General features: G+C 38.5%; 1 protein-coding gene across 1 annotated transcript in view; it reads right to left on the bottom strand.

Moving 5' to 3' along the window:
• PDIA4 (protein disulfide isomerase family A member 4) overlaps positions 1-15,080 on the bottom strand; it is a gene marked incomplete at its 5' end in the record, with an annotated part of 106,898 nt that overhangs the window by 14,526 nt on the left and 77,292 nt on the right. Inside the window, 2 exons of the mRNA XM_018568805.1 lie at positions 5,985-6,222; positions 10,289-10,445. Coding sequence (XP_018424307.1) covers positions 5,985-6,222; positions 10,289-10,445 — 395 coding nt within the window. The remainder of the gene's footprint in view (positions 1-5,984; positions 6,223-10,288; positions 10,446-15,080) is intronic.

The following is a 15,080-nucleotide window of genomic DNA, read 5'->3' as shown; positions in this document are numbered from 1 at the left end:
ACAATATGTGACAGCTTTGAGTGTCGAGTTATCAGAAGCCTCCCCAAATACAGAAAAGATGCACACATGATCCTTGCACAACAGCAAATACTTTTGCCCTTTATACCCTCTATTAAGAGAAAGACAATTATTAGTTGCTGTAAAAAATGCATTTTAGGTATCCTGGAAGCGGATGTAGGAGTTGGTGTGTGTGATCAAGCGTGGAGATGTACCTGTGGCCATCCTGATCCTCTCCTTCAATTGGACCGGCGCTATCCTCTTCTGATTGACGGGCCGAATGAAGGGCCGTGAGAGGGGCAGTAGGTGCATGAGAGGGCACTGATAATCTTCCCCCCGGCTTTTAGCAGGGTCCGGGCGTGCCGGTGGAGCAGCGTGGAGCTGGGCTGCGGTGGATGCCGCTTCGTGCAGCGGTCAGAGGACTGAATTGTCGGGTGAAGGAGAACGTTTTTTTTTCTTCTTCTTCTTCTTCTTCTTCTTTTTCCCCTGGTGGATCGGATGTTGGCTCCCTCTAGTGGCTGCAAGTTGGAAATGCAACATGCTTGTTTGTGGAGAAGAAGCTGCTGGAGAGGAATTGGCTCCATATGGTGGCTAAAAAAGGAAAGTGAGGTTTGGCAGCCTGTGGAGGTGAGCTGTATTAATAGAATATTATTACCAGGACAAAAAAAAGAGACTGCCCAAGAGACCGGTAGGAGTGGGGGAACCAAGCAGTCACCCCGCATGTCCAAGGTCAGTAAAGAAAAGCAGAAAGAAGTGGAGTCATGACTGGAAAAGTTTGCTAGAGGATCTACAACAAGTAGGGATGCTAACCAAACAAATAAAATGTGTTTAAGCTTGGAAAGGAAAAACCTTGGGTAAAGTATCTGAAGATATGCGGGGAGCCACAGGGGAGATGTTGGATACATCCAATGGACAGTTACTTTTTTTGAATCAGGGTGACCGCACTCTTAAAGATGTGTTGTAGGCAGTACAAGCCAGTAATGTGACTTTAACATCCACGGCGGAGCAAATACAAGCTATAACGATAGATATATCCTTTCTCAGAGAAGACATGCAAAAGATGAGAGGCTTACGAAGGTAGAGGACAGAATTAATAAGTTGGAGGATGTAAATGTCTCTGTGTCGAATTTAAAATGGTTTTGCAAAAAGTTAATGTTAATTTCCATAAAACTGAAGAACTGGAAAATAGAGCAAGATGCAACAATATCAGAATGGTGGGAATACCTGAACAAACCGAGGGGTTAAATCCGGTGGTGTTGATGGAAAAATTGATATTAGAGACAATAGGAAAATAATATCTATCACCTATGTTTATGATTGAGGGTGCTTATAGAATACCTGCACACACTCATGTACATGGAAACTCACCAAGGACTGTGCTGGTTAGATTGGCTAATTATAGAGATAAGGAGACAGTCCTCCGTAAGGCCTGTGAACTGGGAGCCATATTTATTGTAGGTGCTAGAGTGATGTTATTTTCAGACTACTCACAGGATGTTTAAAAAAAAAAAAAAAAAAAAAAAAAAGCAGAATTCCAGGAAGTGAAAAAAAGAATGCGGCAGCTGAAGATACAATATTTAATGTTATACCCAGCGAAAATGCGTATAATTACTAATGAAGGGACTCATTTCTTTGAATCTCCTTTAGCAGTCTCAGTTTGACTGGACAAATATCCTGAGTAATATGGGAGATCTTAGGGTATGATGAGCACTAGCGGTCTTGAGGATAGAGGATATTTAGTATTAAGTATTAATACCACACTGTGATCTGGACTGTAAGATGAATGTATGGATAATGTCTCTAATCCCCTATTTGGCTCCTGTGTGGAGTATATTTTTGTCAGGATTTAATGTAGTTATGTGCTTTTTGTTATTGTTTTTTGGTGTTTGTTTTTTCGCTTTCTTTTCTAAATGGTACCAAAATATTTACTTACTATACTTATTATATTAGAGTGGTATGCCCAATGGTTGGAACATAAGGAAATTGCATTACATAGTTGTATGTTCTGGATATAAAAACTAAATGCAAAGGGATAAGCAAAAAAATATCAATATCTTAGAATGTTAGGGGTCTGGGAAATAAGACAAAGTCATCTGCGGTAATGTCCAGCATTATGTATCATAAACCGTCAATTATCTGCTTACAAGAAACGCATTTGATGGGAGATAGTGTTGGATAGCTGGAGCGCAGATTTGTGCAGTATACAGCTCACACATGTTGCTCTGCATATTCTAGCGGTGTATCAATACAAGTCTGTAAAGGTATAGCTTTCTCATATATACAAGCAGTGTGTGATAAAGAGGGTAGATATGTATTTTTGCATTGTAACATCTATGACGTAGATTGCGTGCTGGTAAATATATATATATTCCTCCTCCCTACTGAAGTCCTCCGGAAGTTGGTATTATTTATTAAGGCTAAATTACCTATGTTCTTGTAATGGGGGATTTTAATAATTATATGAATGCGACACTAGATAAATTCCTGGTAAATAAACACAAGATTCCACTAAAAATATTTTTTATAATTTTTGTAAAGAAATTGGATAAAAGGGATGTGTGGAGGATGTTGCACCCAGAGGAACATCAATACACGTTCTTCGAAGACACATAACACATTATCTAGGATAGATTTAAATTTTATGTTCGGTGGATGTAATGCCACTAATTAAATCGGTTGAGATACAACCTAGATCACTTTCAGATCACTCACCAATAATCACTATAATTGAAACTGGGGGGGACAGTTTAAGTAACCTTGGAAATTAAATCCAGGATGGTTAATTATATTGTCAGCACAATAGAAGTTAGATAGTGAGATATCAAACACAGTTTAAAAAAAAAAAAAGTGCAAATGTCTGTTTATCATTTTGCTGAATAAACACGGCTTTAAAAAAAAAAAGAAAGTGAGATATCAATGAATTTGAGCACAAATAATGGATCTGCGTCACAGGGGATAGTATGGGATTCTTTAAAAGCATATATAAGGGGATATTTATGTAAGCAGATAAGTAGGACGAGGAGGCAATGGAATAGGGAGGAGGAAGAGGCATGTAAAGAAGTAGCTTGTTTAGAGACGCAGTTGTGTTAAATCCTAATAAAAAGGCTTGTAATGATTGGACTGCAGCACAGGAACTACTAAGGCAAATTGAAAGTAAGAAAGCTAGGAATAAATTATTTTTCAGCAATCAAAAGTATTGGGAAGAGGGCGAGAGTACGGGAAGCCTGCTGGCACAGTTGGTGAAGGCGCAGGAACAAGTTCCATTTGTAAATGTGTTGAAGGATATGGATGACCAACTGTGCAGTGAGTCGGATAAAATTCTTCTAATCTTTAAACCGTACTATGAAAGGGTCTATACTACTAGGGTAACTTATCAATAAATCTCACTAGATCTTCACTATAATAATAATCCATTTAATATGTTATCACAGGCTGATAGATAGTTTGGAGACTCCTCTTACTATCCAAGAATTAGAGGCAGCGGTGGATAGTTTCCCAAATGGGAAAGCCCCGGGCTTGGATGGACTACCAATAGAGATATATAAGAAATATGCCCCCATCTTGATTCCTGCGTTGTTACAAACTTTTGAGGAAGCTTTAGTAATGGGAAAACTACCTGAGTCAATGTATATGGCTGCAATTATAGTTTTACAAAAGGGAAAGATGTGTCACTCCCAGAGTCATATATGCCCATATCGATGCTGGGAGTTGATGTTAAGATTTTGGCGAAAGTGTTGGCGAATAGGTGATCTAAAGTTATTCAGAAGATAATAAACCTGGATCAGAGTGGATTTATGCCTAATAAATCAACGGCAGATAATGTGTGAAGGGTATATGTGAACATGCAAGTTCCGTCCAAGATAATGGGGAATAGAGCTTTATTATCCCTGGACATTGCCAAAGCTTTTGATAGCGTTGAGTGGGATTATTTATGGGCAGCGTTAAGCGCATTTGGTTTTGGTCCCCGATATATTTCATATATTCAATTATCATACGCCAATCCTTTAGCAAAAATCCAAGTAAATAAGGCCTTATCATCGGCCTTTAAATTGACGAGGTGAACTAGACAGGGGTGACCCCCGTCTCCCCTTATATTTGCACTGGCCATAGAACCATTAGCTAATTTAGTAAGAAAATCAGATAAGATAGTGGGGTTTAAGCGGGGTAAAGGAGGAAAAGATACTACTATATGCGATGATACATTGTTTTTTTTAAGCAGATACTAATCATTCTTTAATAGAAGTGATGTCTTTACTTCTGGAATTTGGTATATTCTCAGGGCTATGTGTGAACTGGGAAAAATCCATGTTACTCCCAATTGATCCCCTTCCGTGCCCTCTATCGGCACAGATACAGCATATACAAATAGTAGATTGATTTCTCTATTTGGGTGTCAGGATCTGAGTAAATGTTGACATATGGGGAAGATAACTTGACATCAATGATACAGAAATTTCAGAAACAATGCAATGTATGGTGTAAACGCCCTCTTTCGCCGATGGAAGGTTAAATCTCATTAAAATTATTTGGATGCCTCAACTCTTATATGCTGTACAATTCTCCATGTTGGATTTCCCAAACTATATTTAGGAGGATACATACAGTGTTTAGGGAGTTGATATGGAAGAAGAAACAAGCACAGATAAAATTAGAAATTTATGTTTTTAGCCTCACAGTTAAGACATTTGGCGGGATGGAACCAACCAGTGCAGAGGATGGGGGCATACGATATCATTAAATATTGGTTTCAAAATAAAGATCCCCTTATGACCCTTGAGACAACTTTATATGTGAAGCAGTTTTCAGCCCTACCCACTATAAAATTAATTGGTAAAATGTGGAAATCAACTAAAAGGTTATTGGGTATTCCCGAATTTACAAAATATACTCCAATGGGATAATGGGGGATCTATACGAGGTAAACAAAATTCAGGGATTTGGAATGTGGAAGAAAAGGGGGATTTTGTAATTGGCCCAATTATATGATCAGGGGGTGTTATACTCTTTGTAACAATTACATGCAATTTATTCACTACCCAATTTTACAAATATTTACAATTGAGGCATGCGCTTATGGCACATCCAGGCGTCTGAGAGGTTTGCATTATTATAAATATGGACCTATATAAACTCTTTAATGCAACTATGCTTATTTCCTGGGTTAATTTTGCTTATTTTCTGATTAAATCACCTATGAAATGTAAAGCGGGTTGAGAACTGGATGTGGGCCCGATTAGACGATTCCCTATGGAGGGAGGCGTTGCTCTCAATCCAATTAGTTTCACCTTCTGCATCACATAAACTAACACAGCTTTATATTGTTCATAGAACATACCGGACCCCTGAATTCCTATATAAGATAGGACTCAGGGAAAATTCTAAATGTCCAAAATGTGGGGTTGAACCAGGCTCACTGATACATTTGCTATGGAGATGTCCAAAGCTGAAATAGTATTGGCAGGAAATTGTGGACATAATAAAGCTTTTAGAGTTCACATTTCTAATAATCCAATGTTATGTATTTTGGGCATTTCTGGACCCCTAAAAGTGGAGTACTATACGAAGGTGGCTATAACGAGGGCAATGTTTGTTGTCGTCGTAGTATAGCCTCCAGGTGTATTTCAGTAGCACCTCCAAAAGTGGAGGAATGGAAGAAGGAATTAGAGCGAGTGGTTGGATTCGAGGGAATTATGTTTAAGCATAGAGGTAATATGGATACATTTGGTAAAATGTGGGATAAATGGATTGAATATAGTAAGGGAGTAGGTTTATAATATCTGATTCATCTGATATTAGTATGGTGTGTAGGAAGGTATGATATGTACATTGGTATTTTGAGGAATTGTATAATGTTGGTTTTTGTGGGTGTTTTTTTTTTCATTTCTGGGCTGTCATTTTAATATGTAATTGTTGATGTAAAATGTTTGTTATGTAATCTTAAAATAAAAAAACTATTAAAGTTAAAAAAATAAATGCATTTTAAAAGCTTACCTTTCTTAAAAGCCAACACAAAGTCCCTAAGGGAATCAGAATCAAATTCTTCAGGATCCTTTGCATATTTTTTACCACTTGTGTCTAGAATTGCTACGTTCACTTCTTCTCCACTTTCATTTAATCCAAGGTCTTTTAATTCAGAAGCATAATCATCTTCATTAGCAATAGCAAATGTATACTCTGGAAAATCTTTTGCAATATTCAAGACTTTATTTCTCCAGTACTGGGTTGCTGAAATTAAGATAACAGCAACATTAAAGAAGAACTATGCTTTTGTCAACTCAGTCCTTGTGGAACCCCCCTATCCTAAGGCCAGGCTGTATGTATATGAAGCCTTGACTTATTTCCAAATCCAGATTAAATGCCACCCCATCGTTCCTCTATCAAATGTCAAAGCCTCCACTGCCTACTAGTTTTGCTGACAGTGGAATGAAAGTAGAGGGGCTCAATCTCAAGTAAGAAATGGATACCCCTTGCAACCTTGTTTAATATATTTTTATTGTTTTGTTTCCATAAAAGTACATTTAGACAAAACATTCATAAACATTAATTTCAAATCTTAGTTTTAATAATTATTTATAGCTCTAATTGAGATAACTACAACTTTCACCCACTTCCAATATCCATCACTAGTCATCCATCATATTTACTTCCTCTATCACTCTCTTCTCACATTCTAACTCCCACTCTTATGGTTTCTAAGGGGGGGGGAGTGGGAGAGAGGGGAAAGGGAGTGCACCCATCCCTTATACTTCATTTAGAATACCCCTCTAATGTTTGTGACTTCTATAACCCATAATATATATGTAGACCTCCCTATATCCCCTTATCGTGTCTACGTTCCTCTATTCTTATTATTTTCCTCATGTGTTCACTAGTGTGATAACTAAACAATATACAATAAACAATAAACCACTTTCCTTATTTATAGTGATCCTACTTTTATTGTGTATCCTAACTACTAATTACCTACTTTTCTATACCCCGTGTGTACTGCCTTTCCCCTTCTACTTCTTCTAAATATACCTCATGTCCTCACTTCTTAATCCCATCTTCCCATTTCCCCTACTCTCCAGAGAACCATCTTCATTCCTTTCCGTCTTTCATTCATACAGGTCATATACTATGTTTGTCTAAATAATTTTATAATCATATTTTCTTTATTCCTATTTGACCATACAGGCATTACCCCTTGATCCTTTTTCAGTTGCTGCCTTTATCCTTCTTTCAGCATTTTCTCAAATTCCTCCGATTGTCTAAATGATTCCCATTTCTGCCATATCTTCTTATAACTATCATTCCTATCTGTATCCTTTGCACTTAGTTCTTCCATATACCTTATTTCTTCTATAGTATTTGACCAGTTTTCTATTGAGGGTGGGACTGTTAGTTTCCAGCCCCGTGATATACTTATTTTAGCGGCTACCAACATAAATCTTAAAATATCATTTTTTATTTGACCTGGTATCAATGTTAATAATGCAATTAGGGGATCCTTTTCAGTATTTGTTGCCTCCACACGGCGATATATTTCAAACACCGACTCCCAGAATGGTTGTAACCTAGGACAACTCCACCAGATATGCAAGTATGTTCCCTCTTCTATTTCACATCTCCAACACCTGTTAGACATCTCTGGGTTTATGTGTTTACCGTAGTCCCTTCTGGGCACCTGTACCATCTACATAGTACTTTATAATTTTTCTCTTGATGGAATGAAGACATGACTGAGCTGTGTTATTTTAAATATTCTACTCCATTCCTTCTCAGATATTTCTCTCATGTCTTGTTCCCATCTTTTCATATATTTTGTATGTCCCTCATCTTCCACCTCCCTCAGCATACCATAGACCACTGATAAAGTGTGTGTAATAGGTGTCTCTGTAATAGAGTTTCTCGAATGGTTTTAATGGCCTATCTAGGGGATTAAGAGCCTTAAGGAATCTTATATAATCCAATAGTTGGACCGCCTCCATCCACAACTTCCCGTTAGTTTGTTTTTCTGGCCTAAACTCATTTACTTCATCTTTACCTTGTTCCAAGACCTGCCAAACACGTGTATATGAGATGTTCTCATCTTTCAGTAAGGAGAACACTTGCATACCGGGTGGAAATTGTGGATTTCCCACTATGGGAGTCAGGGGCCCGGGTCTGGCAGATAAATTATATTTAGTAATAGACCTATCCCATATCTGTATTACCGACTTCACTAAAAGTGGCATGTTTAAAATATGTGGTTTATTCTCTTTTAGTAACCAGGGGATACTCGTCAGAGGTATGGGGGAAATATCCATTTCTAGTTTTACCACCCCTTTATTCTGACTATTATGTAACCAATCCAAGAATGTTGATATTAAGGCCGCTTTATGATAAAGTGCAAAGTCCGGGAATCCCAATCCTCCTCCTTGTTTTGATCTCATTAAAGTTTTTACACTAATTCAGGGGTTTTTGTTAGCCCATACAAATTTCGCTGCTGCTGATCTTAGTTTTTTTTAAAAAGGTATCTGGCAATAGAATGGGTATTGCCTGGAATCTATACAATATTTTGGGCAAGATGTCCATTCTTAGGACGTTTATTCGTCCCATCCAAGACATTAGTATATTACTCCACGTATTAAATTGAGCAAAAATCTTGTCAGACCAATCTCTGTAATTAATATCATAGAGTGTATTGAGATCCTTAGGGATATTAATACCCAGGTATACAATAGAATTAGGCTGCCATTTAAATTAATACCTTTCCTTTATGCCAAGTTTTACTTTATCCGTTAGGGATATATTCAGGAATTCTGACTTGGATATATTTATATGAAAATTGCTCAGGTCCCCATATTCCTTTAGTTCTTTAATAATATTAGGGATGGTTGTTAATGGGGAAGTTATAAAGAAAAGTAAATCATCTGCATATAATGCCATTTTATGTTGTTGTGTTGCTAAATGAATACCTTTTATTGATGGATTTTGTCTTATAGTAGCAGCTAGTTGTTCCATCACTATGACATATAGTAAGGGTGATAGGGGGCATCCCTGCCGGGTTCCATTAAAGATTGGAAACTGAAAGATTTTTAACCTAGCCACCAATACTTTAGCATAAATCTTCAGATCGATATTTATAAGAGAGATTGGATGACAATGTCCACATTCTGTTCGTGTAAAACTATTCCTCCATCTTCCACCTTCTTTTTTCTCTCTCTGAGCACAAGAGAAGGTGGATGATGGAGGAATAGTTTTACATGATTTTGGAAAGATAAGCCATAGTTGGGAGGAATCTACCCAATTTATTGTCGGATTAAAAACAAAGGAGAGGATTTGGTTCTACATAGATCAGCAAAGCGCTAATTGTTCATCTGAAATATGGTGAGCAATAGGAGTCGGTGAGTGCGGCCAGATCTTATCTTTGAGCACGGTGGAGACTGGAGAGCACTGATTCACTAATTGTTTTTGCATTCACGGACGTTGGTGTTGATTATAAAACGCAAGAAGATATATCCTCACATACAAGGACTTTATTGTATCCAGAAGTAATGGACTTCACACATGGTTATGCAGATTAGGTGGGAGTTATACATCACTTGTGAGATTCAACACAGGATTTTCTATATGTACACATTTTATGAGATGTACTAGCACGTTTTTTGTTTTTTTTTTACCATCATCAGCACAGGCATTGTGCAACACAGGTGTTGTGTCCCCCTTTGTGTATCCCTTTGTGACAATTTCACATTTTATACTATTTTTTTCACATTTTAGGAATATAATTTTTGAGTTTGAAGCGCAGTGCTATTTTCTTTTTTCCCTTCAATTTACTTGCCTTCTCTTTCTTTAATCTGGCTCCATGTTTAATAAATATACCTCTTACTACACATTTTAGGGTTTCCCATTGAATGGGGTGTGAAGTAGTGTAATTTTAGTGGTCTTTAATGAAATTGTTTATAGTAAGGTTTATCTCTTTTTTACAGTCTAGGTTTTTTAGTAAATTATCATTTAATCTCCAAGTTCCCACCTCTATTTCTATTTTCAGCTTTTATTTTTTAAGTACACTGGTGAGTGGTCTGACCATAATATAGAGCCCATTTCTATCTCTGGGTCATAGTCGCTGATGAAACCCCTTGCAACCTTGGGCCTAGTATTCAAGGATCTCTACATGGATGGTTTGGAAAACTAACAAATACCTGTAATGCAAGATAAAAAGAAAACATGAAGCCTAAAACAGGAGAATTGGAGTAGTGCTATTTATTGGATGAAGATCCTTCTCATGACAAATTACAATGACATTTTCCTTTTTGTCTAAACTTACCAGTGCGATGGTCAAAGCTGAAATCTACTGTGTAATAAACAACAAAAAGTGGGCGCTTTGTATATCTTTTATTGTCATTAGCATGGGTTCTGTGGCCAACCAAAGGCAAAGCATGCTTATGGATATAGTCTTTAATGTTTTCTTCTGTTATTGTATCCTGACACAAATGTCAAAAAAAGATATATACACACTTGATGTCTTGATGCCTGAATGTAAAAATAGCACATTCTATGGAGAAAAATGTAGGTATGATGCAAATTAGCGACACTAGGCATTTAAGTAATAAAATTAAGTTATTGACCAGTACCTGCGGTAAAAAAATCAAATGCCAAAAATGATCACAAAATCAATAGAATGTCATAAAATCAACAAAAAGTCACATGGGAAGTAATATTTTTATTCTTGGAAGTATCAAAAGCAGTTTTTTATCTTGTTGAGGCATAGGTGAACATTGCACTTCAAACATTTCGTTACACTATGGCCCTTACAATTTGGGAGTTTGCAGCGTTGCCGTCCACGTTTAACCACTGGCCAGTGACCCACAGTATCTAAACAGACTTCCACTTGTGGAACCTCGATTGATCAAAAAAATGCTGAAATATCAACTTTGCACCCATACTTATGTAATCAAGCAGATTACACATACATATATTGTTCATATGCAGCCATAACTGCCTGTCACAAAAAAGCGACAAAGCGAAATCTGCACATAACTTCGAAATTTTTTGTCACATGGAGTTGACCTCAATTTATAAGCCGTAGCTGCAAACAATAGGCTGTTGCATATTTTTATTTTATGCAAATAACATAAAATTTACACAAATTTTCTCAAAATTAGCAGTCAGCAGCCATGTGCATGACTGCGCTGAGGATTTGCCTACTTCAATTGTAGCTAACTATACTACTGCAACAGGGCGCGATCACTGCTCCCAAAACAATCTTTGGTACTTATTGAATACAAATAAACCAGCATTGGTGGAATAAACACACCACCTTAGCTGCAGTCAGGCTGGGAGGGGTATGTCGCAAAAACACGACACTCTTCATTAAGGGGAGATTATATATATATATATATATACACACACACACACACACAGGGGTGTATCTACTGCAAGGCAAATTAGGCCAAAAAATGCTGCCCCCAAACAAGTTAAGAGAAAAAAAAAGACATTATATTAATAAATTATTCATAAATTACTGCCAGTACTCCTGGACCTTGTGCTTCTCTGACAAGTTCGCTCTGAGTTCGCGACACACTGTAACGCAAACCCCTTTGGCCTCAAGTTCACCCATGTCCTTGATGACCACAAACTCACCTTTTTGGATCTTGAACTCACCCACAGAGACAAGACCATCACCACCACCACACACTTCAAACCTACAGCCGGCAACTCATATCTACACTTCAACAGCTGCCACCACCCCCGTTGGAAACAAAATGTCCCGAAAGGACAGTTCTGGAGGCTAAATAAGAATTGCACCCGAAAGAAAGATTACCGCAAACAAGTATCCATCTAAAAAACAAATTTCTAGAAAAGGGTTACGCAAAAAAACTCATCAACAGAGCCCAAGAAACATTCCTAACAGAAAACATTGCACCCAATAGCAAGAACAAAAACAAACTACCAACACAGGACGGTGCGATAAGGTTCATCACACCTTTCAATAACAAATTCATAGCCATTGAGTCCATTCTGAGAAAGAATTGGCACTTACTCCAATGTGACCCCAAATTAGGCCCCATACTCCCACCTAAGCCCACGGTAGTGTTTAGGAAAGCTAAAAGCATAAAAAAACATAGTGGCGCCCAGCAAACTCCCCACCAAGAAAAACAAAACAAAAACCTTCTTTTTCAACAACAGAACAGGAGTACATCAATGCAAAAAACTACTCTGTTTAACTTGCCAATTTATCACCCATGGTCAAACCTCATTCCTGGATAGCTCTGGGAACACATTTCCCATAAAACAGTTCATCACTTGCGCCCACGACTATGTCCTCTACGGCCTCAGATGCCCTTGTAACCTCCTTTACATAGGCCGCACCATCCGCCCCTTACGTAAACGCATAGGAGAGCACAGAAGATTTATTGAGAAAGGTAACACCGAACACAGTGTTCCGCGCCACTTCCTCCAAAAGCACCAAAAAAACATTAAATTCCTACAAGTTTTCGTGATCGAGCAAATCCCAGATCGCTTACCCACAGCAGAGAGATTTCATGAACTATGCAAACAAGAAACTTATTGGATATACAAACTCACACTCTCTCCCCACGGCCTCAATGAGGAACTTGAGATCAGCACCATAATATAATCCAATTTCAACTGTAAATCAGCACCCTATTATACCATTATTCTACCCATGTTGAACATACAGCCCTGTTCCCCATTGACTTTCCCACGCCCATCAGTTCCGTCACACCATTGGACACCCCCCCCACTCGAAGGCGTCATAACCACGCCCCCGCCCGTTCGTTTTTAAACCTGCCGCCAGAATTCTTTCCCCCTCACCCTGGCTTGACAAGGAAGCCCACGTCTTCGAAACGCGTTGCCACGTAGCCATAACAACGGGAACCTCCGTCCCACGTCTGGGACGCCCTGTACACCTCCTTCCGGCCAGACCGGAACTTGCGACAACTGCGCCTGCCTCAGCAACAGCGCGCTCAAACCGGCCGACATCACCACCTCACAGAGAAGGACACCAACCAGCGCCCCCCTTCCATCCTCGGACCTGACGGGACCTCTCCGGCACCAACGAACGCCGTCACCACCTCATCAGCGGCCCTCCAGCAAACCGACGGAGCCAGCACACACTTCGATCAAACCCAGGAGGAATCCACGGGATCAAGCCCCCACCACAGAAACCCGGACGTCGATGACGGCACACCCATGTGAACATTATGGTGAGTTACTACACTCTCTTTTTCTTGGCACCATCACTTATGCCTCATGTGTTACCTCTGTCTCCCTCTCGCCGTTAACATCGAACGGAGCATCTGACGTGACAGAAAACCCCCATCAACTACCTCCCCCCTCCCCCCTCCCCGTTCTCAAAGGGTAGTAGCGCTTTAGACTCCGCCATTTGTTTTGTCTGTTCAAATATGTATAGAGCTGAACCATCTGTCTCCATAATATTTAACCCAAATGAATTGCTATAGACTAGCCGCTAGTCAATTGAAATGTGTCAATCATATTGTAGGAGATGAGACCTACAAATTATATCTATGTATCAACTAGCTCAACCAATCATGTTAATTTGGTCTTAACCATCTAATACTCAGGGTATCGGTGGATATTGGAGGTGTTTCTTCTTGTTTTTTTTTATATCGTGATTTACCTTTTTAAATCATGTATTTAATAAAATGTATAAATTTTATATACATTTTAGTGAATCATCGTTCAGAGTGCCTAAAAAACCCCACCTTTCCAAACCTTTTCTTTTCAATCAAAATTAGGGGTGTGGCACTTGCTATACAACACCATTCCCTTTCCTCCCCTTGTGTCTCAATCTAAACAAAGGACAATTACCATGATTTTTGGTTTTCTTTTATCATATGAAAAAGAGCTCACCATAAAAGTTAACTTGTGTACATTATTATTATTAGATAGGAATGGTATTACCAATATTTTTTGCACGGATTTTAGTTAATATATATATTTCTGCACATTATTATTTTTACTTCGCCTTCAAGTTAGCGCAAATAAAGAACTCGCATTATTAGTGGATTTGTGAAAATATGTAGGGAATCACCTTAATTCCAGATCCTGGCCTGTTTTCATAAATTAAATACTGTTTAATTTATCAGAGTAAACATTCTGACAATCCCTTGGACTACAGTTAAATCAATCAATAATAAATGGAAAAAATTATGACATGGCTAAATCTGCCAGGACCAAGCTGTCCATCAAAAGTAAGTACCGTGCAAAATGGAGAATAGTGAGGGAGGCCAGTAAGAAGCCTATGAAAACTCTGAAGCAGTTACAAGCCTCAGTGCCTGAGATTTGAGAGACTATGAATACAATAATTGTTGCTAGTTCCATAGTAAAAAAATATGGTGGAAAGTGGTAACAAGAAAGCCTCTTAACTAAATCTCACATACATCACCTACCAGTTTGCTAGTTAATCATAGCATCATCCTTATTCTCTACAGTAGGACTTTAGAGGGTTTATAAGAGCAGGATGATTGCATAAACGGAAATCCTGGCGGAACACCTGGTGCAGTATGCAACATACCAGAGCCTTGACAGATTTGTCTTTCAGCTGGATATCAGCCCTAAGCAAAAAACTGCACAAGACTGGCTTAAAAACAACAATGTCCTGGAATAACCCAGAAACGTTCTGCTTTTTAAAATCCAATAGAGAATTGGTGGATGTATTTTAAAATGGCTGTTCACTTATAATCCTCATTCAACTGAACAGAGCTGGAGAACGTCTGCAAAGAAGAATGGGAAAAACGTCAGTGCCCATGTGTGCAAAGCTGAGAAACCTATCCACACAGACTCAATGTTTTAATTGCTGCCAAGGGTGCCCCAAATAAATAATGACCTGTATAGAGTGTATTTATGCATTTTAGTTTTCCTACTGTGGGTGGATAACACACATTTTTGTAGACTGAACGGTGTCAGCTCTGCCCAGTTTCCTGTTGCTAAATGACTTCAACTGTCTTTCCTAAGCATAGACACCATTTGACCTGCAGTATCAAAATCAGAAATAGTAGAGCTAAATGTATCTGAGAACACAGGCAGACAGCACAGGACAGCTCTGAATATCTAAGAAGATTAACAGTTTTTTC

The sequence above is a fragment of the Nanorana parkeri genome, unplaced genomic scaffold, assembly GCF_000935625.1.
Source record: "Nanorana parkeri isolate BGI_ZX_2015 unplaced genomic scaffold, ASM93562v1 scaffold1248, whole genome shotgun sequence".
Lineage (NCBI taxonomy): Eukaryota > Metazoa > Chordata > Amphibia > Anura > Dicroglossidae > Nanorana > Nanorana parkeri.
This window is presented reverse-complemented; position numbering and strand designations above follow the sequence as displayed.